The following is a 25,977-nucleotide window of genomic DNA, read 5'->3' as shown; positions in this document are numbered from 1 at the left end:
CATGCCCACAAGGTGTACTGTATCGCCCGAAGCTCCAGAAAATCTATCTGGGATAGTGCTTCGGCGGCGGTCCAGAGGGCCTGAGTGTACAGGCTGTCTGTGTGGGCTCTCTACCCCTGAGGAGAAGCATTGGTGATGAGGGTCACCTGGGGTGGCGCAGACTGGAAGGGAAGTCTGCATTCCAGATTGGGGAGGGCTTCACACCAAGTCAAGGATAGCTTGAGAAGGTCCATGATTGTGAACAGAGCCTCCAGATCCTGGGATGCCTGCTGCTACTGAGATCGCAAGGCCCAACTGGGGGTCTTCATGCAGAGGCAGGCAAAGGTGTCACATGGACATAGGCTGCCATGTGGCCCAGAAAGCGGAGTAGGAGACAGGCTGACACCCTTTCGCTGTTGCAGATGAGCGTGGCCAGCGAGGAGAGGGCAACCGCCTGATCCACGGCAAGAAAGCTTTCGCTTGCGCCATGTCCAAGCAGGCACCTATGAAGTCCAACTGGGAGGACTGGAAGAGGTGCGACTTGGGAAGTTGATAACGAACCCCACAGAGTCTGCAGGATCTCAACCGCTGGGCCACGGCTTGCAAAGCTCCGGAGCGGGAGTCACTCCTGACCAGCCAGTCGTCCATGTATGGGAACACATGGACCGACCGACACCTGAGGTAGACAGCTACCACTGCCCAAGCATTTGGTGAAGATGCAGGGGACTGATGCCAGCCCAAACGGCAGCACACTTTACTGAAAATGTAGATTCCCCACCATGAGGCGGAGGTACTTCCTGTGGTTGGGGATGATCGGAATGTGTGTGTATGCCTCCTTCAGGTCGAAGGAACAAAGCCAGTCTCCTATTCGGAGCGGGGGGGGGGGGGGGGGGGGGATCAGCATGCTCATGGAGACCATCTTAAATTTTTCTCTTACAAGAAACTTGTTCAACGCCCTGAGGTCGAGGATGGGGCACAAGCTGCCATTGCTTTTCAGGATGAGGAAATACCTTGAATAGAACCCACGGCCCTGCTGATTGCGAGGGACCGGTTCTACTGTACCCGCTACAAGAAGGGTGGAGAGTTCTTGTTGAAGAATGTCCAAGTGGGTGGATGAACCCCACAATTGACATTGGGGGGGGAGGGGGGGGGGGAAGAGGTCTCTGGGAGCCGGCTGGTGAGTTTGCCAGTTTACTGGCTATCTACCTTAACCGGCTAACTCTAGATGTGCCATAGGCAGGTCTAAAGTTAGCTGGATACCACATTTCCGGCTAACTGCGAATTATCCAGGTATATTCAGCAGTGTGGCTATGCCACTGAATATCCCGGTTAAGTAAGCCGAATATGAGTATATGGCTAACTTAACTAGCTGCTTAACTAGCGGCTGAATATGTACCCCACACAAGTTTTGATATGAAAAAATTAGGAAAATCTATTTTAGTGAATATGACCCAATAAGATCGTCCCTTGGGGCATCTTATAGCCTCCACGGCAACTTCTCTACCCCTTCCTTCCTCTCCAGAGCTGTTCGTCTCCCACCCACAATCAACACTTCCCCCCATGCTGACTTCCCCGTCTTTGGCAGTTGGTATGACAGGCTCCACCAAGCACTCCTGGTTTACTTCCATTATCTTCAGCGGCTGATGAGATCTGCCATGATGCTCATATATTAAGGCATAGCACATGAATATATGTGAATGGGATCTCCTGGACAGAAAACCATTGAGTAGTAATACAAGAGATGGGGAACCATGCGTGGTGTTAAAACGAAAAAAAAAATAGTATTTTAATTTCAAAGGTGGACCTTGCTCCTCTGGTTGTTAACTCAAATTTAGCCATGCATCTACTGGCTCAGAGAAGTGCAAACATCTTAATCTGAAGTTCTTTAGGGTTGCATCAGATTGAATGTTTGGCCTTGTGAAAACTCACTTTCAAAACATGAATCACAAATGGCTTCCTGCTCTTTATTCTGGCCAAAATGTGCCAAATGTTTGTGGTGAGCTACATGCTTCACAATCTTTTTTACTGCTCTCTAAGTTTTATATTTTATACATAACAAATGTATAATAGGTTGACAGAAAATATGGCATTACATAAAATAAGACCAGAATCAGAATAAAAAGAAAAAAGAAAGATCAATGCAATTCCTTCTTTCAAGACCACAAAGTTGAAGGATAGAAAAAGAATTTGTGATTCATGTAGAAGCAAGATTCAGAGCAGTCCTATTATACAAGAAAATGTTTTTAAATGACTAGGTTCAATAAATGTTTATCTGCTACCATCTAACCTAACACTTAGCAGGATAACAAAGAACCCCCCTCTAAACAACAAAATATCACTTAATTAGAGAAAAGATCTCCTGTTCTGAGTCTGCCTACAAAAGGTAAAAAAAACTTTAGCTTCTGAGGCATCTTTATTACTAAATAACAACCTCATCAAATTTGTATCTGACTCAAACACAATGATCAAAAGAACAGCATAGTTATTTACCACCTCAGATTATTCATGAAAACCAGTTAAGTTAACTTTGCCCTGCTTCGTGTCAAACCGAACACCCAGATAACTCCAATGACTAAGATGGGTGAAGACTGCTCTTGGCTAGGTTCACCACCCAATCGAGCTCCTGCAACAGGGAGATCACCTTGAGGGTCTCCAGACGGCTCTCTTCCAGAGACTTGGCCCGAATCAGCCAGTAGTCCAAATACGGAAAAAGTTCTGGGAGCGATGGCCAGACCAAAAGGTAGCACCAGAAACTAATAATAGCACCCCAACAGAGCAGAACTTAGAAAACTTTGTGCTCCAATCGAATAGGAATATGGAGGTACACCTCGGACAGATCCAAGGAGGTCAGAAATTCCCCCAACTGCATTGCCATTATCACAGAGTGCAAAGTTTCCATGCAAAAATGAGTCCTCAACAAATGACAGTTAATCCCTTTGAGATCCAGGATGGGACGAAAGAAGCCCTCCTTCTTGGGCACAACGAAATAAATGGAATATCGACCCACATTTTCTTGAGACGTGGGTACTGGAACCTCAGCCCGCAGACTGAAGAGCCTTGACAGTGTACACTCCAATACCTGCTTCTTCTGTGAGGAGTGGCAGGGAGACACCATGAACATGTCCAGAGGAACACTGTGAGACTCCAGCACATATCCCTCTCGTATATCCTCCAGGACTCACTGATCCAATGTGATTTTACCCCACCTCTGATAAAAGAGAGAGAGCAGTCCCCCTATCTCATGTTACCGGAGGTGCATCAGCAAACCTTAAATGGGAGGCTTGGGCGGTTCCACTATCCATGCCCGTGCCCCACCTGGGCTGTCTGGAATGAAAGGACTGAGATCTACCAAAAGGCCAAATCCTCTGAAAGGTCACCCCTCTGTAGGGACAAAACTGCTTGGAATCCCCGAGACTGACGCCTCATGTCAAATGGACGCAAAGACTGCTTCTTATCCTCTGGCAACCGAGGAACCCAAGATTCACCCCACTTACTGGCCAGTTTCTCTAACTCGGTCCCAAACAAGAGCAAGCCTTTAAAAGTCAGTTTGTAAGATAAGCTTTGGAGGTCGCATTGGCCGACCAATTTCTCAGCCATAACTGATGCCTGGCCGCTATTACCAAAGCCACTCCTCTGGCAGAGGGGCAGACCAAACCACAGCCTACATCTGCTAAAAAGGCAGCGAAGGGTTCCATAACTTATCAATTTGCTGCCTGATGGGAGGAGCAATCAGATAGGAGTTAGCAATCTGTTCAGAATCTGCTAGGGAGTTAGCAATCTCTGTTAGAGTTGTGGGTGGATCCTTGGGCCGGTGGCAGATGACTACGCGCCCGGGCGAAGATCCCAAGAGGGACCACCGGTCAGGCTCAGAGTTTGGAGACAGACACACACTAGTTCTTTTAGTGAACAATATATTGAACTACCAGAGATGGCAGTAGTGAGCTGGAAAGCCTGGCTGGGCTGTAGTCCCTCAGATACTGGAACAGCGATCCCTGGAGGCTGAGCTGTAGAGAAACTGAGATATAGTGAGTAGGCAGGGTATGCAGATGGTAACACTCACACAATGTCCCAAGAGAAGCCCAGGAACTGGAATGTATAGGCCCTCAAGGAGCGAGTATCTGGTTCCAGGGAAAGCTCAGAGAGAACGATGGTAACTCACTGATGTAGCTGATATAGTTGGTAGTGATGACTTCCAGGCAGAAGAGTATATGAAGCAAGTCTGGAAACAAGGGCCCTCGAGGAGCGAGTACCGGTTCCAGACTGTCACCTGAAAAAGGAGAGAACGAGGCCCCCGAGGAACAGGTACCTCTGGTAAGTCGGAGGAGGCAGAGTAGCTTAGGTAGCAAAACCCTTGCTAACTCGATGTGTTAGCAAATACTGAGACCTTAAATATCCGTCGCGAGTGACATCTTCGGGGGACGCCCCCGAGGTTCGCGCCATTGCCGGTACTTCAGTCGGGGCCGCGCGCGCCCCCCTAGGCCTCCAGGAATATGGCGGATAGGAGCGTCCAGCCGGTCCGGGAACGCCCAAAGACTTGCGGCAGAAGAACGCCGCGGCAGCCAATCTTCCTGCGGTCGGAGAGGGAGGCGCCAGAGAGGTAAGGAGGGCGGAGAGTGGGCGTCGGGCACCGGACACAACAATAACTGCCCTGGAATTCACCCCAGAATCAACCACCTCCGGAGAGAGAAGCAAACAAGAGCGAGCCACCAGGGAACAACAAGAAGCTATCTGCAAGGTCATTGCCACTGCTTCAAATGCTTGTTTAAGGATTGCCTCAATCCTCCTATCATATACATCTTTCAAAACCACTCCTCCCTCCACAGGGATAGTCATCTGTTTAGAGACGGCACAGACAATTGCATCCTCTTTTGGAAAATACGGACACTCTCATGCCACTGGATCCAGGGGGTACAAGACTTCTAAGATCAGACCCACTTTGAAATTTGCCTCCAGGGTGTCCATTCAAGATTAATCAATTCTTGAATGGCCTCCATAACAGGGAAAAAACAAGAGGCTTTACGCAAAGAAACCAAAATGGGATTTTTCTTGGCTCAGTCATGGAATCTGCCCCAGATACTCCTAGCATTTTCAATGTCTGGGAAATCAGGGCTGGAATCTCAATGAACATAGTCCTATTTGGTTCCAGTCCTGGGGGAATTTCCCCATCCTCCAGAGAGTCAGAATCTGCCTCATCATCAGTGCCATCCGGATTCCTATCAGAAGCACCTGCAGTCAAAGTGTACTTCGGCGCTTAACAGTAGCACCAGAAGAGAGGCCACTGCCTGAGAATCTGACCTGACAGGATTGGACGGGGTTGATGACTGTGTCTGAACAAAGGATTACAATCCTTGAAAAAAATTCTACCCAAGAAAAGGCAGAAGGATCCATGCCAAAACCAGAAGGCACTTGTGCGGCACCCACTGAGCTGCTAACCTTGAGGAACCAATCAAGGAAGCTCCAAGTTCAGGTGTCCCTGCCGACATGTCCTTAACTAGGCCATCATCAGACTAGGAAGAACCAGGCTTAGTAAAATCAGAGGAAAATAATTCTCCCTAAGCAGTACTAGCACAATTTAGAGGGCACACCAGGTGGAGATGCCCAAATATGACAAGAAGCACAGAGAGAAATGCACTTAGTTTCTAAGCCACAGGTGCCATTAGTTTGTCATATGCTTAATAGGTGACTGAAGATGTGCATCCAGCCGAAATCACGTTACAAAACTTAGGTAAAGACATTTTCATTCACAGATGACACCATTTTCCAAATATCTATCAACATTACATTTTCAGGAGGATTTGAGGGCCATTGTTCTGGCCTCATCAATTCTCCTGAAGATGATATTTTTTCGATAGGCATTGAACCACCTATCACAATATCCGCTGATGCTAAGCAGACCTCCCTTCCAGATGGGCTGCTTGCTTCAGACTTATCCAAAGATACTGGAGACAATGCCATCGGCTGAGGTGGAAGTACTGGTCCCTCGCCGGGGCTTAGGGAAGCTGAAAAATGCTTCCCTGAACTTTCCCCTAATTGCGTTTCAACCCTTCGATAGACATGGTAGTCCATCGGACCTCTAGGTGTTATCAGGGACACAGGAAAATTCTTCACTTTTCTCTTTCTCCCCATACGCTTATCTGGAGAAAAAGAGTAAGGCAAAGTCTCCAATTATCCACCCAAACTATGGTCTCACAGACTTATCCAGACTAAGCCGGACAAAACCACACGCTAGGTAGTGCACCGGTGACAAGCATCGCCTGTTGACTGGTCTTATAGGCGGGCGCTTGCCTATGATGTCAATCTCAGTCCTCTCTCACACAGTCTCCCAGCTGGTTTCCAATCGCTGTTAATCAGGAACAGGGCTCCGCTGGATGCTGGTAAGCTGGGGTGGGCCCTTCTCTTTCCTCTCCGCGGCTCTCCCCTGCTTTTTAATATATTTATAAATGATCTGGAAAGGGGTATGACGAGTGAGGTGATCAAATTTGCGGATGACACAAAATTATGCAAAGTAGTTAAACCTCAAGCGGATTGTGATGAATTGCAGGACTACCTTTTCAGATGGAAGATTGGTCTTCCATCTGCACAAATGCACAAATGCAAAGTGATGCATATGGGGAAAAAATAATCCTTGCTGTAGTTACACAAATGTTAGGTTCTAGCTGAGGAGTTACCACCCAGGAAAGAGATCTAGGCATCTTAGTGGATAATACATTGAAATAATTGACTAAGTGTGCTGTGGTGATCAAAAATGCAAACAGAATGTTAGGAATTATTAGGAAGGGAATGGCAAATAAAATGGAGAATGTCATAATGCCTCTGTATCATTCCATGGTGAAACCACACCTTGAATACTGTGTGCAATTCTGGTCACTGCATCTCAAAAAGGATATAGCTGCACTGGAGAAAGTGCAGAGAAGGGCGATGGATAAGGGGCATGGAACGGCTGCCCTATGAGGAAAGGATAAAGAAGTTAGGGCTGTTCATTTGGAGAAGAGACATCTGAGAGGGGATATGATAGAAGTCTACAAAATCATGAAAGGACTTGAACAAGTAAATGTAAAGGTTAGCGCCAGCAGTCTGGTTCCACCCTGGTGAAGGTGGAATCCATCCCTTCAGAAGGGACTCCCCCCTTCCCCAAAAGTTTCCCCAGTTCCTTAAAAAACTGAATCCCTCTTCCTTGCACCATTGTCTCATCCAGGCATTGAGACGCCAGAGCTCTGCCTGCCACTGGGGACCTGCACGTGGAACAGGGAGCATATCAGAAAATGTTACCTTGGAGGTTCTGGATTTAAGCTTTCTACTTAAGAGCCTAAATTTGGCTTCCAGAACCTCCCTCCCACATTTTCCTATGTCGTTTGTGCCCACATGTACCACGACAGTCGGCTCCTCCCCAGCACGATCTAAAATCCTATCTAGGTGACGCTTGAGGACCGCCATCTTCGCAGCCTATCATGTAAGAAGGAAGAGATCCAATCAATAAATTTTCACCACTTTTTCTCCCCCCCCCTCCCCCCCCCCCCCCACACACACACACACACACATACCTTCTCTCCCCCAAACACACCTGCCAGCATTTTCCAATTCAAATTTCAAAATCCTCCAAGTCAAAGGCACTAGCTAAATCTAAATCACACCATCACTGATTTGCCCATATCCAGGTACAGAAAATCATCATCCAATAACAATAACCTGGTTGGAATCCAGATTTAATAAAAACTTTCCCAAAACATTTTGCCATAGAAGACTAATATGCAATGGGATGATAATTTTCATAATAGGGGTCTAACTGGGCTTTTTTTTTTTTTTTTTTACATAAAGGAGAGAGAGACCATTTTAAACTTGATGGAAAAACATAATTTTGCAAAGAAGAATTTACTAATACAATCAACCATTCTAACTCTAGATAAAGAAGTAACTAACTGTGGCAGATAAGAGTCTAAAGAACTCCCTGATGGATGCACACTGTTTAGTATGTTTTATACTAATCACAGTGACAGTAGAAAATTCAGACAACCTTTTCTTGGCCGTCAACTATCTCTTGCTCCTGTAAAGTTGGCTTTACCCTACTTCCACTAAATTCCCTTCTAAAATATTTATCTTCCCCCTAAAAAAAGTTCACAAATTCTAAATTTGAAGACATACCACTGGGGTTTCTTTCCTTCTAGCCCAAAGGTTTATCTACCACCCTAAACAGCTCCTTGCATTATCAGCTGATTTTATTTGACAAGAAAATGCCTCCTTACATATCACCACCTGTCCCCTACATTTATTCGTACCTTTCCTTAATCTGTAACCTTTTCCATCTCCTCCCCAACCCTCTAATCCAGAGCTTTCCAAACTTTTCATGTTGGTGACACACTTTTTAGACAAACAATTTCGTGACACAGTAATTTAGTCTACTAGCAAACCAGAGGTTAAAGGTTAAACGAACGAAATGTATTTCGACAATTTATGTATGTTTCCTTAAATATATACATAATAAAATCTTGTGAAATCCTTTTATTTATATTAAAAATATATAATATTCCAAGATTAATGTTATTGTTATAATTTATGAGTAACAATAATAAAACAGTTATTGTGTTATTCAATTTACCTCTTTTATGAGATATATGAGCTTGATGGGATGAACACAGCTTTTGAATATTTGGTATTAATAAAAAAGTCCAAAGGGTCTACTGCATAATTTAAAAAAACTGGCCAGTTTCACACTATAAAATTATTTGATAGCCTCATTCAACTAATTCTATATGGCTAGGAGAGTGAAGTCTGGAATATATAGGAAGGGACAGAATGTCAATATAAATCCTGCACCTACAGTTCTGTAACTCTGTGCATCCACTGAAATTCCCCCAAACAATGGAGCTTGGATGTTTCCCTTATAGCTCATCATACTAAAAGATATTTTCAAATTCTGGTGTCACCTCACAGTAACAGCAGCACAAACTCCTTCCACTGCCAGGCACATTATGATCTAACACAAAACCCCGCAAGAGAGACACTCAAAATCTATACTGCAATCCCATTGTAACATAACAGTAATAACACCAAGAACTCAAACAACAATAACCTTACCTGTGAAAAAGCAAGGGTAAATATTACACTGGGTCCTAGAATACCAATACACCACCTACTGAGGAAACAAAACAAACCAGATTGCTGTAGATCCCTATGCTAGCAGAATCTCTCATCATGGTCACATGCACACAGCAGAGACAGACCCTCACCAAATACAGAATACAAAATAAAGCACAAATTAGACAAAAACTGAAATGGAAACCCCAAGCAGCCAGACTGTGTATTAACAATGGAAAAACAGAACCACCATTCCTCATAAAACAAAAAAAAACAAACCCAAGAAACAAAGCATCAGTTATAACAGTAAAACCATACTAATAAAAGAATATTTTAAAACTACTGATAAATATTTCTATTAATTAAAATCATATACATTTTTTACAATTTCCCAAACAACAATAAAATATTTCAAACAGCACATATATCAAACACCACCCAATAATTAAAACTAATAAGGATTTTAAAAAGCTCCTGTTGTCCATACGTGGGAGCTCGTGATTTCCAGTCACCCTGATATTGTCGAGGATTAGGAGGTTATTCTCTCTCTCTCACACACACTCACATGTCCATGATCTTATACCCACCATAACCTCTCACTCTCAGGCTTTAAGACACTCTCTCCCCCTCCACACACAAACTCTTACTCCCCTGGATTTTCTCACACACACTCATGGCTCTCACTCTCTCTGGCTCCCTCACATACACACAAACGCACAAACCCAGGCAAGCTCCCAGTCAGTCAGTCAGTCAGTCAGTCAGTCAGTCAGTCATTCTCACACACTGAAACTGACCCCCAGGCAGGCTCCCATTCATTTTCACACCATTCCCTCACCATCCCCCAGGCATGCGCACATTCATTCTCACGCACACAGACCCCCAGTCAGGCACCAATTCATTCTCAGACATATACAGGCACCTATTCTCACACATACAAACCCCAGGAAGACACCCATTCATTCTCATACATAGACACACCTTCAAGGCAGGCACCCATGCATTCACACACATACACCTCCAGGCAGACTCCCATTCATACACATGCACACACTAAAGGCAGACCCCCCTCTCTTTCTTTTGCCAGCAACCTCGGAGCCTCTCTCATTCCTCTGCTGCCACTGTCACTGCTGCTGCATGGCTATTGGGGGAGGTGATGATTGCTGCTACTGGCACTGAAGCCCATTCTGCTGCCTCCTCTGTGCAGGCCCCGTGGGTTTCCACTTCCTCCATGTTGATCTCGTACATTGTGAGATCCGCATAGAGAAAGTGCTACTCTTGCACATTACCAAAGATTACATGTGCCAATCAGTAAAAAGTAAATTTATTTATTTTTTTACCTTTGCTGTCTGATTTTAGTTTTCTAATCGGTTGGTCACAGGCTTTGTTCCACCTTCCCTTTCTTATTTTTTTGCCAATTCCTTTCATATTGTCTTTTTTTCTATTTCTTTTCTCTCCATCTATCTTCTTCCCTCAAACACAGTCAGTTCTCACTCTCACAGGCTCTCTCATACAATCATTCATACAGTCTCTCACTCCCACATGCTGTCTTGCTCACACACCCAGGCTCTCTCACTGTCACATGCTGTCTTGCTCAAGCACAGGCTCTCACTGTCACATGCTGTCTTGTTCAAGCACAGCATGTGACAGGTCCTCACTCCCACACACAATCTCTCAACTCATCTCATACACGCACTCTACGGGCCCTCAGCCTCTCTTGCCTCTGGGCCTCCTCTTCACAGGTCGCTGCAGGATGGGCTCTGCAGTGGCCCTATCTTCTCGGGCCGATCCGCGGCGGCAGCCCTGCTACCAGGCCTCCTCCTCTTTTCAGCCCGCTGCAACAACGCTGCTCCTCTTCTGCATGTGGCTGGTGCTCCTCCTCCTTCCTGCCCGCGCGGCTCCAGCAACGTTTTTCTTCCGGGGCCATACAGGCAGGAAGGAGGAGGTGCACCTGCACATTTAGACACAACCTTTTTCTTCGGGCCGTGGCAACGTGAGCTCCACCACGGCCCTGCCGATCTTCCTGCTGTGTCTCCGGCACGGCACAGCAATACTTTGCTACTCAGCCACCAGTGGGATGAGGTCCACCGGCGGCTGCATTGGCTCCCCCTGACCTCTCCTCGGTATACCACTTGCTCCGCCCCGTCACATGCACCAAGCTTGAGCGACACACCGGCACACTGCAGGCGACACACTAAAGTATCGCAACACACACTTTGGAAAGCTCTGCTCTAATCTCCTAGGGTAACTTGTCTAACTCCTTAGCGAACCAATTAAAGGCTAGTTATTAACTATGATCCATAAAAAAATAAAAATGGAGTCATACTAACCCTGCAGTTGCTCCTCTACATCCCACTCAATTCACCTAATATCTTCTTCCTCAAACAAGAATTAAACACTTCAGCATCTATCTTCCCCTGTCCCCAATACTCCCTCATACCCTCTTTAACGTTAATCCCCTTTCTTCCCCCCCCCAATAAAGGAAAAGAAAATTGCGCTATGGTCCATCCAAGGTATTAATTCAGATTTCTAACATAGGTTATTAGTTGTAATCAGTCGTTCTGAACCAATAACTAAGTCTAAAACATGATGCACTTCATGTGTAGGTTCATTTGCCATTTGACTAAGTCCACAATAATCCAGTAAACACCTAAAATTTGAGGCCTGTGCACAATACACATCTTCACAGTGAATGTTAAAGTCCACCACATTCAACAGTACAGAAAACCGCAGACTCGCATCTTATTATAATCTCACGAAGTTCTGGATTGCAGTACGCAGGCAATGCCAGAGGACAATAAACTATTAAAATACTAACTGGCATTTCCAAATCAAATTTAAACAAACACTCACACTTAGGCAACCCTTCAAAAAGTATTTTCAACACTACCCAACCATCCCGAACCATACACTCCACCCATTTCCTCTCTCTAGCCTGCTGCAAAAAAAAAAAAAAAAAAAAAGAGAAGAGAAGAGAGGCTAGTGTGGTTTCCATTTCTCAGATTTGTCCAGTGGGCTGACAGCCAAATATCCAAATCATTATGCTGTACAAAATCATGAAGGTAAGCAGTCTTACCCTCCATCGACCCGACATTTAATAAACAGCTCAAACCAACTTCCTGATAAAACAGATCCCCTAAATAACTTCCACCTACACATTTAATATTTCGTAAACATTTACCCTGCTCTATCCTAACCCCACAACCTCTCCACACCTCCCTCTCCCCGTAACTGAAATCCCTTGTTCCCCTATCTTCCTCACTTAACTCCACAATAACAAATCCCCCAACAAATAAACCCAACAGTACACAATAAACCACAATTTCTTACCCACCTATCCTCCCCCACTCCTTCCAGTTTTCCAAAGCACAATCTCATACAGTTAACAGCATCGCACATATCCAGTGCCATTTTTTTCTTCGGTTAATATGGCGGCCTGGGGGGGGGGGGGGCGTGAGCGCCCCAAAGCCTGGGCTGCACTCCTTACCTGCTTATCTACCGCTCCACGAGCAGTGTTTCTTTCAAATAAACAGTAGCCCGTAGCAGCAATTCCTGCCCAATCCAATGCTGCAACCGGAGGTCTTCTATTGCGGCTTTTTATGATGGAAAAAGTTATTTATATTGGAGCCCGGTCAGGAGCCTCAGGGCAATGCAGCCTTCCTCTTTCGCGGCAAACAGCAACCCCCCCCCTAGATTTTTATTTTAAGCTTTATCTGAGCTCAGCCCGACCCGGCTGAGTACAGAGACTGTCCCCGGCTGCAGGGGAGAGGGCATATACCGTCACCGCCTTGCTCGGCTTCCTGCATTCACTGCCTTTCAGCTGTTTTAACAGTTAAGTCCACACCGGCTAAAAAAACCAGCTACCCTTCTAAGGCACTCATCTGAGGGACCACAGAAATCACCTCAGGAATTCTCAAGTGGGGGAGGGACCATTTGGTATCACTGCAGGAGAGCAGGGCTAATTAAATATCCTTTTCTCCTTCTAAAACTTGAAGCAATCTCCAGTATGGAGATACACATCCACCATCTGCTAGAGACGGAGCATACTGGCAGGCTGTTACTGCAAGGTATATATACTGTTATGTCAGCTTTGCTCCATCTCCATCTGCTGGTAGAGGAGCATAACCCACTGGTTCTGAATTCATCTGTCTGGACGTTAAGAAATTTCCAGATACAGTAGTACTGAGCCCTGGGGGACATTCTACCACAGCGTAGCAGTTGAGGATCATAGTCCAGGCCCTATTATAGATAGCAGATCTAGTGTTTATCCATGATAGAAATCAGACACCCATAAATGCAGGCCTTAAACTGTTTACTATATGCTTTTTAGCCTTTAACTTCTCGGTGCTTTTTGACATTTTTTTTTTTTTTTAAATTTAAAAAAGTTCTGCTTGAGGGGCTGCCTAAGCAGAAGCAGATAATTTTTAAAGCAAATGGGGTCACTAGGCTCCAAGGTACAAAAATTTCATGAGACAGGGATACATCTGTGAACTAGCTCAGATGAAAAGACTGAGGGGCTCATAAGACTGCATGTGTGCGAGAACACCCCCAGAAGCTCAATAAAGCCTTCACTGAGCTTAGAGAGTTTGGTCTGTGTTAGCATTATTGGTGCAATGGTTAATTCATGGCTGCTTGTCAAATTAGTCATCAAATTTATGCAGGCTGTTACAAAATTACCCCCTTATGTCTAACAATTATGTTTCTACCTATACCTTGTCTTCTCTGTTTAAACCTTGACCACTGACTGTTCCAGATGTTTTACCATAATATAAAACCCAATTTACCCAAAATGAAATGCTGTATTCCCACATTTTCCTCTTCTCCCCCCCCCCACTTTTTCTATTTCTCTCCATGAAACATCATGATTCCTGTCCCCCAGGCCTTCTTTCTTGCTGTCTTAATTTAAATACATACCAACTTCATTGAAATTTTCAAAGGTGATTTTGCCAGTTGCTTCACAGTCATAATCTTTGAGAATCTTTAGTACATCTGCTTTCTTTACATCAAACCCTAAGGCTCGCATTGCCACCTTATGGAATAAAAGAAGAAGCACAACAGTGTAAAGAGCTGAACTAAAGATGCATGTTTATTTTATATCTTCTTATGATTACAACTAAAGCAATAGCACTACCCAGAATTTAATAATCAAGGCAACAGATCTTAAATACATTTTTATGATTTATATTTCATTTTACTTTTCCTTTCCTGAGGAGAAAGCCACTTCTGTTACTGAAACCAGAGCACTAAAAGAATTAATACAGTCTAAGCAGTTGAACGCTACCTCAAAGATATAGGGGCCAATGCAATAATTTTCGCGGAAAGTGGGCGATGACTTTTCAGTGCCTGCAAGGGGGGCACCATGCAATATCCAAATTAGGGGGGGGGGGTCGCGCTAGGGTCGCTTGCGCGACTTTAGCGCCTCCTTGCTAACACGACCCTGCGGCGGCTGCCGGTTATGAAGACAGATGCCAGTAAAGTCGGCATCAGTTTTCAGAACCGGCCGTCTGCCAGGAATGAAAGCGTATCCTCTAGTCCCCTAGAAGAACTCCGTTGTGACATGGACACCTGAGAAGAAGTGAGGCATATAGGTGACTTATGTGAACTATGGTGTTGACTTTTGGAGGATCTGGAGGTGGAAGGACTGACTTCCCTGTCTGAGGTCTTTTTTGGTACTGTGTCACGACTGGAATGGTGTCAGTGCTATGTGTGTGACCTGGTCTCCTCTAATTTGTTCGCTAGTGCGTAGATCGAGACCTTTTAGAAGATGTCTCCGATGTTCGTTGTATAGAATCACTAGAGGTAGATCGCAATAACTGTGGGGATTGGTATCTTCGCTTTCGAGGACTCCTATGTTCTTTCGTTGTCTTTTGGCCATGTACTGGGTGAGATGGCATGGGGTCCCGTGAAAGGCTGTATAGGTCACGTCAGCGTCCCGACTGCACTGTAATGAGTGTTTTCAGGCCTGTAGTCTGCGCCGATGGTTCTGGTGCCGTCTGCGCCAATGGTTTCAGCGCCGCCCACTCCGACGCTGTCGGGGCCGTGGTATGCGCCGACTTTCCCGGCGCCAATCTTATCTTTGGTGCTGCTGGCACCGCGCCGTGTCTCAACTTTTCCGGCGCCTTAGAGTGCGACGGCGTTACAAGCGTCCTCTTCAGTCCCTGCGTCGATACACTTGGTTCCTCGGAACAGTCCCGTGATGGCGAACGGGAGTGTGACGCCGGTCTTTTCAAGGCCGATTGATCCCGATCGAGGGAATCAGGGCCCTGATCCCCTGGTACTTGCCTCATGACCTCTTTTCCTCTCAGCCTAGAAGGGTGATCCCACAAAGCCGCTCTCTTGTGAGAATGAGCGGGTGTCTTCACCGGGCCCAGTGAAGAATGAGCCTCCGACGGGTCCGAGAGGCTGAGGAGTTCCTTGAGGCGATAGGCCCGTTGTTTCTGGGCCCTGGGGGACACACGAGCACAAAACTCGCAGTCCCCTACATCATGACTGGCGTCTAGGTAACGATAACAATCGGTCATGGCCATCCATCACAGACATTACCTTGCCACAGCGACATTGTTTGAAGCCCGATTTGGACATCCTGAGGAGAAAAATGGCTCTGCGTGCGATCCCGCGTGCGGAAAGAACAGACTAAGGAGAATCTGTTACTTTCCTGCGCGGGAACACGCGCAGCCGCAGAGACAAAAAGCTAACCTCTGCTTAACAAGCTCCGCCTCCTGGACCTGATTGACAGATCCCATGACAGCAGGGCTAATTCAGCCCTGCTATCAACGGGAAAAGACTGATTCAAATGAAAGTCTGAAACAACTTTGGGCAAAAAGGAGAGTAGAGTATAGTCAGAAGCTGAACTGCACCCAGAATCATATGGAGAAAAGGCTAATGATAGGAAAGAGCCTGTTGAACAGATTACTACCAGAATAACTGTCTTCAAGGTAAACAGCTGCAAGGAAAGAGTACGCAGTGGTCGAAAAGTCGGACTTGCCAAAAACTTGAAGACCGAGTTAAGGTCCCACAGAGACACCTGAAGCCACAATAGAGGGGCTTAACTCCCTACAAAAAAAGGGATATGTCCAGATGGGAAGACAAAGGCCCTCCATTGACTTCCCCCTTCAACAAGCCAGGGCTGCAATTTGAACCTTCAAAGTATTAAGGGCCATACCTTTAAGCAAGCAGTCTTGTAAAAATTCCAAAGTCAAAGGAATATCCACCAGGAGCAGTTGAGTACCTCGCTCAAAACACCAGGCCTCAAAGACCCTCCAAACTCTAACACAGACTAGAGAAGTAGAAAATGTCTGGGCCCGAAGAAGAGTGGATATCTCAGGTGAAAAACCCCACTTCAACAACAGAGCCCTTTCAAAGGCCAAACCACAAGACAGAATTGACATGGATCATCTGGTAGAATGAGCCCCTGATATAAACAGATCAGTCTAAGACGGTAGCCAGAGGGGACTGCCCATCAGAAGTCTCTAGAGATCAGTGTACCATGGCATTCAAGCCCAATCCGGAGCCACTAAAAAGATGGTGTTGGTTTGACTTGCAATCTTCTGGTCCAGCCTGTCTACCGGAGGCCAGGGCAGAAAGCATACAAAAGGCATCATGTGGCCACTCCTGAACAACAGCATCGATGCCCGTCGCTTTTGGTTCCCGCCTGTGACTGAAGAACCATGGAAACTTTGTTTGTTGAATGTAGTCACTAGTCTAGATCCAGTAGGCCCCAACGGTTCACTAAAGCTAAAATGGAGAAATTACTTACCTGATAATTTCGTTTTCCTTAGTGTTGACAGATGGACTCAGGACCAATGGGTATAGTGTAATCCTGATAGCAGTTGGAGAATGATCAGATTTCAATCTGACGTCAGCCCTAGTACATATACCCCTGCAGGAAGTGCAGCTCTTCAGTATTCTCCTCAAAAAGCAATTGTGGATATATGTATGACTGAATAACTTGAATAACTTGATTAATTTGAACTGGTTAAATTGATTATAGCTGGAGACCGCCAGTGCCCTCAACCGAGAAACGTAGACACCCGGTAGGATGGGTGTCCCAGTTGGAGGGAAGCATGGCTTACCCGTGAATCACTTGCTCTCAGGGATGTCACCCGAGAATTCCATGAATAACAGCAGCCGTGGGTAGGATGCTGAGTCCATCTGTCTACACTAAGGAAAACGAAATCAGGTAAGTAATTTCTCCATTTCCTAGCGTGTAGCAGATGGACTCAGGACCAATGGGATGTATAAAAGCTACTACCGAACCGGGTGGGAGGCTGCCCTTGGCTCACTTAGTACTGCCCTTGCAAATGCTGTGTCCTCTTGAGCCTGAACATCCAGGTGGTAAAACCTGGAAAAGGTGTGGATGAGGACCATGTCGCTGCACAACAGATCTCGGCGGGTGACAGCATCTTGGTTTCCACCCAGGACACTGCCTGGGCTCTAGTGGAATGGGCCTTGACTTGTAAAGGCGGTGGCTTGCCTGCTTCTATGTAGGCCGCCTTGATAACTTCTTTGATCCAGCGGGCTATGGTTGCTTGCGAGGCCGCTTCCACTTGCTTCTTCCCGCTGTGAAGGATGAATAGATGGTCTGTCTTTCGTACAGATTCCGACCTTTCCAGGTATCGGACTAGGAGTCTGCAGACGTTGAGGTGGCGTAGACTGCGAGACTCTTCCGAATTTTTATGCTCATCTGGCGAGGTAACGAGATGGAAGTGAGAAACCACTTTGAGGAGGAAGGACGGGACCCTGCGTAACTGGATGGATCCTGGAGTGAGTCTGAGGAACGGCTCCCGGCAGGACAGTGCTTGTAGCTCGGAGATACGACGGGCCGAACAGACTGCCACCAGGTAGACTGTCTTCAATGTTAATAGTTGGAGACAGGCCGCGAAGAGGTCTGAAGGAGGCTCCTGCTAAGAAATCTAGGGCCAGGTTGAGGTTCCATAGAGGCACTGGCCACTTTAGGGGTGGTCGGATCTGCTTGACTCCTTTCAGAAAGGGGGAGAGGCTAGGCTGCCGCTCTCACTCTTGGTTCCGTAGCATGACAATGCGGCCACCTGTACCTTGATGGGAGATGAGAGACAATCCCTTCTGTAGGCCATTCTGCAGGAATTCCAAAATCGCAGGAATTTTGACTGAGGGTGGAATGATGTCGCAGTCATCGCACCAGGCTTCGAATACTCTCCAAATCCTTATGTACGTTAGGGATGTGGAGAACTTACGTGCTCGGAGCAGGGTGTCAATTACTGCCGCCGAGTATCCGCTCTTCCTCAGGCGAGTCCTCTCAAAGGCCAGGCCATAAGAGAGAATCGAGATGGATCGGCCCTTGTTGGAGCAGGTCCCTGTGTGGTGGTAGCGGGAGGGGGCTCCCTGTCAGCAGCCTTCGCTTGTCTGCATACCACGATCTTCTTGGCCAGTCTGGGACCACTAGAGGAACTGGTCCCCTGTGGTGTTCTATCTTGTGGATGATTGCACCCAATAGGGGCCACGGTGGGAAGGCATATAATAGAGTTTCCTGTGGCCAGGTCTGTACCAGGGCATCAATTCCCTAGGACTGAGGTTCCCACCTGCGGGTGAAGCTGGGCACTTCGGTGTTGGATCGGTTTGCCAGGAGGTCCATGGTTGGTGATCCCCAATGGTTTACTATCAATTGGAATGCTGTGGTCGACAGCCTCCATTCTCCTGGGTCTAGACTTTCTCTGCTGAGGTAATCCACAGCGACGTGGTCGTTCCCTGCAATGTGGATGGCTGAGATCTCTTGAAGGTTCGCTTCCACCCATGACATTAAGGGATCTATTTCCAGAGACACCTGTTGGCTTCTAGTTCCTCCCTGATGGTTGATGTAGGCCACTGTTGGCATTGTCTGACTGATTTGTCTCGGAGTCTGTGACCGAACCGTAGGCAAGCTAGTCTGATTGCCTGGGCTTCTAGGCGATTGATGTTCCATCCCGACTCTTCTCTGTTCCATTGCCCCTGGGCGGTTAGCTCCTGGCAGTGTGCCCCCCATCCCCGTGAGCAGGATCCAGGTTGATGAGGATAGTCTCACTCACTGGCTTAGATGACCTTCTTGCAGCCACCATCGTAGTTGGGTCCGAACTTTGTCCGGGAGCTGAAGACGTACGGTGTAGCTCTGGGACAGTGGATTCCATCGTGATAGTGAGCGCTGTAGGGGTCTCATGTAAGCTCTTGCCCATGGCACTACTTCCAGATTTGGAGGTAGTCCCATGCCATGGGACGAAGCTCGCTCAACAGGGTTCGTAATTGTTTCATCAGTTTTGATCTCCTTGTCGGTGTCAGGATGACCTTGTCTTGTTTGGTGTCGAACCGAACTCCCAAGTATTCTAGAGATTGGAAGGGCTGCACACAGCTCTTGTTTGTGTTGACCACCCACCCGAGGCTCTCCAGTAGGGTTTTGACTCTGTTGGTCGCCTGGTGACTCCTCTGGTGATTTCGCCCTGAATAGCCAATCGTCTAGATAAGAGTGTATGAGGATTCCTTCCTTCACTAGTGTTGCTGCCACTACCACCATGATCTTGGTGAACGTCCGGGGTACTGTGGCTAACCCGAATGGTAGTGCCCGGAACTGGTAGTGGCAGTCCAGGATCGTGAAGCGTAGAAAACACTGATGCTCTTGATGGATCAGAATGTGTAGGTAGGCTTCAGACAGATCCAGAGATGTAAGGAACTCTCCCGGTTGTATCGCTCTTATTACCGAGTGTAGGGTTTCCATGCGGAAGCGAGGAATCTTCAGGTGGCGGTTGACCAATTTGAGGTCCAGGATGGGCCGGAATGTGCCTTCTTTCTTGGGAACGATAAAATAGTTGGAATAATGTCCAGTATTTGTTGTGCGGGCACCTGTGTTATAGCCTCTAAGGCTAGCAATCTGGTCAGTGTAGCTTCTACTGCCATCCTCTTGGCAGGGTCGTGGCAGGGGGAATTCCACAAACTGTCCAGAGGGAGGTGGTGGAAATCCAGGTAATATCCATCTTGAATGATGGCTAGGACCCACTTGTCCGAAGTTATTCTGACCCATCTTTGGTAGAACAGAGCAAGTCTGTCCCCTATGGCTTCTTCCTTTGGACGGGTTGGCTGATTTTCATTGTCGGGTGCAGCTGGGACCTGGCCCCGAGCCAGCTCCCCTTTTATTGTGCTTGTTCCGAAAGGACTGGCTCCTGCCTGCGGGGCGAGCCGCTTGATATGTGCTTCTGTATGGGTTAAAGCGTGTGATCCTCTGCCCCTGGAAGCTTGGGGGAAGGGTCGCTGGTTTCTCTTATTCCTGTCCTCCGGTAAGCTGCGGTAGTGGGGATTCGCCCCATTTGTTGGCTAGCTTCTCCAGTTCTCTTCTGAACAAGAGGGTTCCCTTGCAGGGCATCCTTGTGAGTCTTGTTTTGGAAGATGCGTCGACCGACCAGCTTCGGAGCCAGAGTTGTCTTCTGGCTGCCACGGCTGATGACACTCCTCTAGCTGCGATGTGCACCAGATCAGAAGCAGCATCCATGAGGAATGATACTGCTGGTTCCAGGGCTTCCCCAGGAGTGTTGTTCATGGTCTGTGATAAGCAGGCGCATGTCACCACGGCACAGCAGGCCGCTATCTGTAGAGACATAGCGAAGATGTCAAAGGACTGTTTGAGGATGGATTCCAGATGTGTCTTGAGCATCCTTGAGTGCTGCTCCTCCCTCAACTGGGATAGGGGTGCGCTTCAAAACCGCGCAGACCTTGGCATCCACTTCGGACATGCCAGGAGACCTTTGGCAACTGGGTCCAGAGGGTACATGGCTGCCAGGGCACGCCCCCCTTTGAAAGTAGTCTCCGGGGCATCCCATTCCAGGTCAATTAGCTGTTGGACGACTTGTAATAGTGGGAAATGACAGGAGGTCTGACGGAGTCTCTCTAGGAGGGGATTTGTCTTAGGTTCCCCCTTGTGCCCATGATAGCGAGCTCTTTCAAACTGTGTGTGACCAGGTCTGGAAGCTCGTCCTTAGTGAAGAAGCGCCTCATGGTTTAGTGGGGCTCTGTCCCTGGGGGAGGGGGGGGGGGAGAAGTTCAGCTTCCTCCAGGGGTTCTGAATCCTAATCCGAGTTGTCCGTGTCCCCAAAAGGTGGGGCTTCTGGGCGGTGGAATCACTTCCCTGGGCATACAGGGACCCGGGATATTGAGGTCCTCGGGCGGAGGTTGTGATCGTATTGTCGGAGGCCCCGGTTGCATGTGGACGAAGGTATGCAGGCCTTTGAAGAATTCCACCCAGGAGATAGATGCTGGGTCTAAATTAAGAGGTGCTGTGTCCCTGGGGAGCCCCGTTTGAGGAAGGGTCCCATTGGGGGACGCTAGGTCCGGCGTACTGTTTGAGAAGCTGGAGCCCAGTACCGGCTGGGGAGGGTCATGGGCTGGATCCCCCAGGGCCTCCTCGCACTGTATACACAGGGCCGCGGCCTCCTCATGCTGTGCAGCTTCTCCGGTGGTGCCATGGCTTGTGCGCGTAAAGAGCAGGGCCCGGGTGGCTTAGTTACACGCTCCGGTGCGTCAAAGTTGTGCGCGTAGAATTGGTACACACAGAGATGTGCGCGCGGCACAGTAAGCGTGTGGCTATGTGCGTCACTTGTACACACGGTACTTGGGCGCTCGCCTCTGTGTGCACAGCTAGCCTCTGTGTGCACAGATCGGGGCGGCGAACAGGTTAAGATGGTGACCACCTCGGAGGGTCTCCACGAGGGAGGACCCTCGGATCTGACCGGGGTCTAGCTCTGCTAGGGCAGATCAACCCGGTGGCACTGGTCCTGTCTGGCGACCTGTGTGACTCCTCGAGCTTCGGAGACCGGAGACTTTTAAATAGGATTTCTACCTTACCTTGTCTCGGCGCTTCCCGGTCTCGTTCCGGGCAGTCTCCGTCTGCGGGGGGGAAGAGGGAAAATACCTTCACCGCCGCGCTAGAAGTTGTACCCGCTGCCTCTCAGCCTCACCCGATGTCGGGGGCTAGGTCCCCGCCAAGGGTCGGCCGCCGGACCAATGCTTACCTCCGAGGGATCGCAGAAATCACATCGGGAATTCTCAACTGGGGAGGGGACCCAATGGGTGTCACCGCAGGAGAGCGGGGCTCGTCTGTCATGGTAAAATTTCTTCTTGTTTTGGTTTTCTTTGCTAAATTACTCTAACACTGTGCTAGCGTGCTTAGAGTCCTGAACTGCTATGAAAATGGAAAATACTGAAGAGCTGCACTTCCTGCAGGAGTATATGTACTAGGGCTGACATCAGGAGTACCCATTGGCTCTGGGTTCATCTGCTACACGCTAGGAAAGGACTCATTTGCTAGCTCCCATTCTCCTGGGTCAGAGAGTTTCTCCTACTGAGGAAATCAGCTCCGATATTGTCCTTTTCAGCCATGTGAGAGGCAGATATGCTTAGGAGATGCTGCTCCGCCCACACCATGAGTGCATTTATCTCCTCCAACACCTGTTGACTCTTGGTTCCAACCCAACCTGACTGATGTAAGCAACTGTCGTTGCAATGTTGGATATTATCTGGAGCAACAGAGTCCCTAGCTGTTCAGCGAACTGCAGGCAAGCCAACCAAACTCGTGCCTCCAGTCTGTTGATGTTCCATTGCCACACTGCTGCATTCCATTGCCATTGCACCAATCCCTGACAGAGAGGCTCCAGCCACAGAGGTGTGCATCTGTTGTGAGTACCAAACAATCCCACATCTTCAGGCAAATCCCCTTCCTGAGATGATCCACATGTAACCACCAGTCCAACTGGGATCTCACTTCTAATGGATGAAGCAGCCCCATCGCAAAGTTCTGCGACTGCGGACTCCATTGGAAGCAACGCATGCTGAAGAGGGCACACACGTGCACTCGCCCAGGGAACCCCTTCTAAAGCGGCAGCCATCAACCCCAGGAACGGTACATAAGACCACATGATTGGACAGAGTTCCACAGGGATCAAACCTGCAGCATCAATGTGTGGATCCGATACTCCGCCAGAAATACTCTGCTCTACCTTGTATCAAATTGAACCCAGAGATACTCCAAGGTCTGAGATGGCTGCAAATTGCTCTTGGTCAGATTCACCAACCAGCCTAGTTCCTATAGCAAGGAAACCACCCGGCAGGAAGCATGAAGATTCTCTTCCACTATCTTGGGTTGAATCAACAGGTCGTCCACGTAGGGGTGAACTAGAATGCCTTCCTTGCGAAGGGCCACTGCTTCCACCACCGTGAACTTGGCACCGTAGTGAAAGGCAAGGCCTGAAATTGGTAATGACTATCCAGGATAGCAAGATCGGAGAACTGCTGATGTTCCTGCCAGGTGGGAATATGTAGATAAGCCTCCATCAGATTCAGAGACGGGAGGTACTCCCCTGCTTGCACAGCCATTATTACAGAGTGCAGTTTCCATCCTGAAATGCGGGACTCGTAAGTGTCGGTTGATGCCCTTGAGACCTAGTAAAGGCCGAAACAACCCTTCCTTCTTGGGCATGACAAAATAAATGGAATAAAGGCCCGTAATTCAGGAACAGAATCACTGCTTTCAGTTTCAACAGCCGCTGTAATGTCACTTCCACTTCTACCCTCTTCTGAGGGGAGTTGCAAGGAGAGATCATGAAGGCATCTGGAGGAATGCAAAGAAATTCTAGAGCATACTCACTCCGAATCATTTCGAGAACCCATTGATCTGAAGTAATCTGGACCCACCTGTGATAAAAAATGGGATAGCCGACCACCTAACTCCTGCACCACCAGGTGAGCACATAAACCTTCACTGGGAAGACCGAGGAGCTCCACTCCAGAATCTGCATCCTTTTGAAGTCCTCGGGGGCAAAAGGACTGAGACCTAAAGAAGGACAGGATATCTGGGAAGAACTGTCCCTATAAGGCCCAAAGACACCAGTAATCTCGAGAGTACCCAGTTATCCAAAAAGACCGGGCAATGAGTTTCTTGTCCTTTGGCAATCAAGGGACCTGGTCTCTCCTTATTTACTTGCTGGTTTTTCCAATTCACTACCAAACGAAAGCAAGCCTTTGAAGGCCAGCTTACCCTGTTTCCCCGAAAATAAGACAGTGTCTTATATTAATTTTTGCTACCAACGATGCACTAGGCCTTATTTTCAGGGGATGTCTTCTTTTTCCATGAAGAAGAATTCACATATATTGTTGAACAAAAAAATGAACATTTATCATATTCTGAATAGTTGTCTGGTTATGCTGCTTTGTGATGACAACTAACTGAATCTTGCAGGGTAAAAAAATCACAGCTGCATGCTCTGGTGTTCTGTGCGACGGGCATGCTCCCAAATAAAAACTTTGCTAGGTCTTACTTTCGGGGGAGGTCTTATATTTAGCAATTCAGCAAAACCTCTACTAGGTCTTATTTTTGGGGGATGTCTTATTTTCAGGGAAACAGGGTAGTAAGAATGGATTTTGAAATACTATCTACAGACCAGCTGCACAGCCAGAGCTGCCGCCTGGCCGCAATAACTGGTAGCTGAGCGTACCAAGCTACAGCCTGCCTCAGTCAAGAAGGTGACTCTGGTTCTATCACAGGTCCAAGATCGGACCCAGAACCATCAAGTTCTTGACAAAGTCGCAAGGTGGCCCGAGCTACAGAGGCACAACAAGAAGCAATTTGCAAGTTCATTGTCACTGCCTCAAAGGCTTGCTTTAAGATAGCCTCAATCCTCCTATCCTCAGCATCTTTCAGGGCCACACCTCCTTCTACCGAGATGGTGGTACATTTTGTGACTGAAAACACCAAGGCATCTACCCTAGTGAAATGCAACTGCTCTCTAGCCTGCGGATTCATGAGGTATAAACCCAAGAAGCATTCCAAATCAATCAACTCCTGGATAACATCAAGGGAAAGAAACAATAAGCCTTGTGCAGGGTGAACAAAATAGGATCCTTTTTCTGCATACCCAAGGAGTCAGACCCAGCCACTCAGAGGGTCTTCAGGGTCTGAGAGATCAAACTGGCAACTCATCTCTGAAAGAAAGAGAGAGGAGTTCCATTTAGTTCCAAATCTGGGGGAATGTCCCCTTCTTCACCAGGAGAGCCACCCCCATCAAAATCAGTATCATCATGATCCACCTGCATTTGAGCTCTGTCAGATCACACTGCACCATAGCACTTGACCGTGGAGACAGGCGGAGTAGCACTCGGAGCACACGAAACTACTTTAGTAGGTACTACCAATTCAGAAAACCAGCCCTGTAGAAATGTCTGCAATCCCTGGAAGAATTCTACCCAGGAAAAGGTCAGTGGATCCATTTCAGGCCCCACAGGCCCAAATCTGACATCCTGAGAGACTATGTCCCCTGAGGGCTCGACTCATGGATCAATCAAAAGAGGGGACACTGCTGCAGTGTCTCCCTCAGACAAAGATGGACCATCGCCAGCAAAATCAGAAGGAGGTAGATCTCCCCAAACATCCAGGCAGCACAGACACAGAATTAAAGAAGGCTGGCTGAATGGCCCTGATGTGGCATACAGCATAAATAGATAGGTGCTTAAATTTCTTCACTGCAGACGCAATGCTGACTAATAAAGGCCTGCGTCTAATTACCCGTGTGTATAAGTCACGCCCAAAATAGACTCACAAAAAGCGTGTCCAAGCATACATGCCTAGGCCGTTCACCCAAATAAGAAACCCAACTTGGAGGTCCAGTATAAATGATTAAGCTGGACACATACAATGTGTCCCCAAAAGGAAGAATGCCCAAACTGGATAAACAGATGAGAACGGACGCACACAGGGACACGCAAGCGAGTGCAGACAGCCTTCAGCAAAAAAACGTGTGAAACTACCCCTTGGCCTACGAGCAAAAATGGGAGAAGCTTGGGAGTGGGGCCTAGCCAAACGGCTGCTCACCACACTTCACAGAACTCCCCAAATATGTGAGAGTGACAGCCGAATGCTGAGGAAATAGATCCTTCTCCTGCTGT

At 47.7% G+C, this 25,977-nt stretch overlaps 1 protein-coding gene across 4 annotated transcripts in view; it reads right to left on the bottom strand.

The window, feature by feature from the left end:
* CETN3 (centrin 3) overlaps nucleotides 1-25,977 on the bottom strand; it is a 106,669-nt gene that overhangs the window by 60,742 nt on the left and 19,950 nt on the right. For all 4 annotated transcript variants that reach the window (XM_029573514.1, XM_029573506.1, XM_029573497.1 and 1 more), the window contains exon 3: nucleotides 13,963-14,077. In XM_029573514.1, the coding sequence (XP_029429374.1) occupies nucleotides 13,963-14,077 (115 nt within the window). The remainder of the gene's footprint in view (nucleotides 1-13,962; nucleotides 14,078-25,977) is intronic.

This window comes from Rhinatrema bivittatum, chromosome 1 (genome assembly GCF_901001135.1).
Source record: "Rhinatrema bivittatum chromosome 1, aRhiBiv1.1, whole genome shotgun sequence".
Taxonomy (NCBI): Eukaryota; Metazoa; Chordata; class Amphibia; order Gymnophiona; family Rhinatrematidae; genus Rhinatrema; species Rhinatrema bivittatum.
Note: the sequence above shows the minus strand (reverse complement) of the source record. Positions and strands in the feature narration are given on the sequence as shown.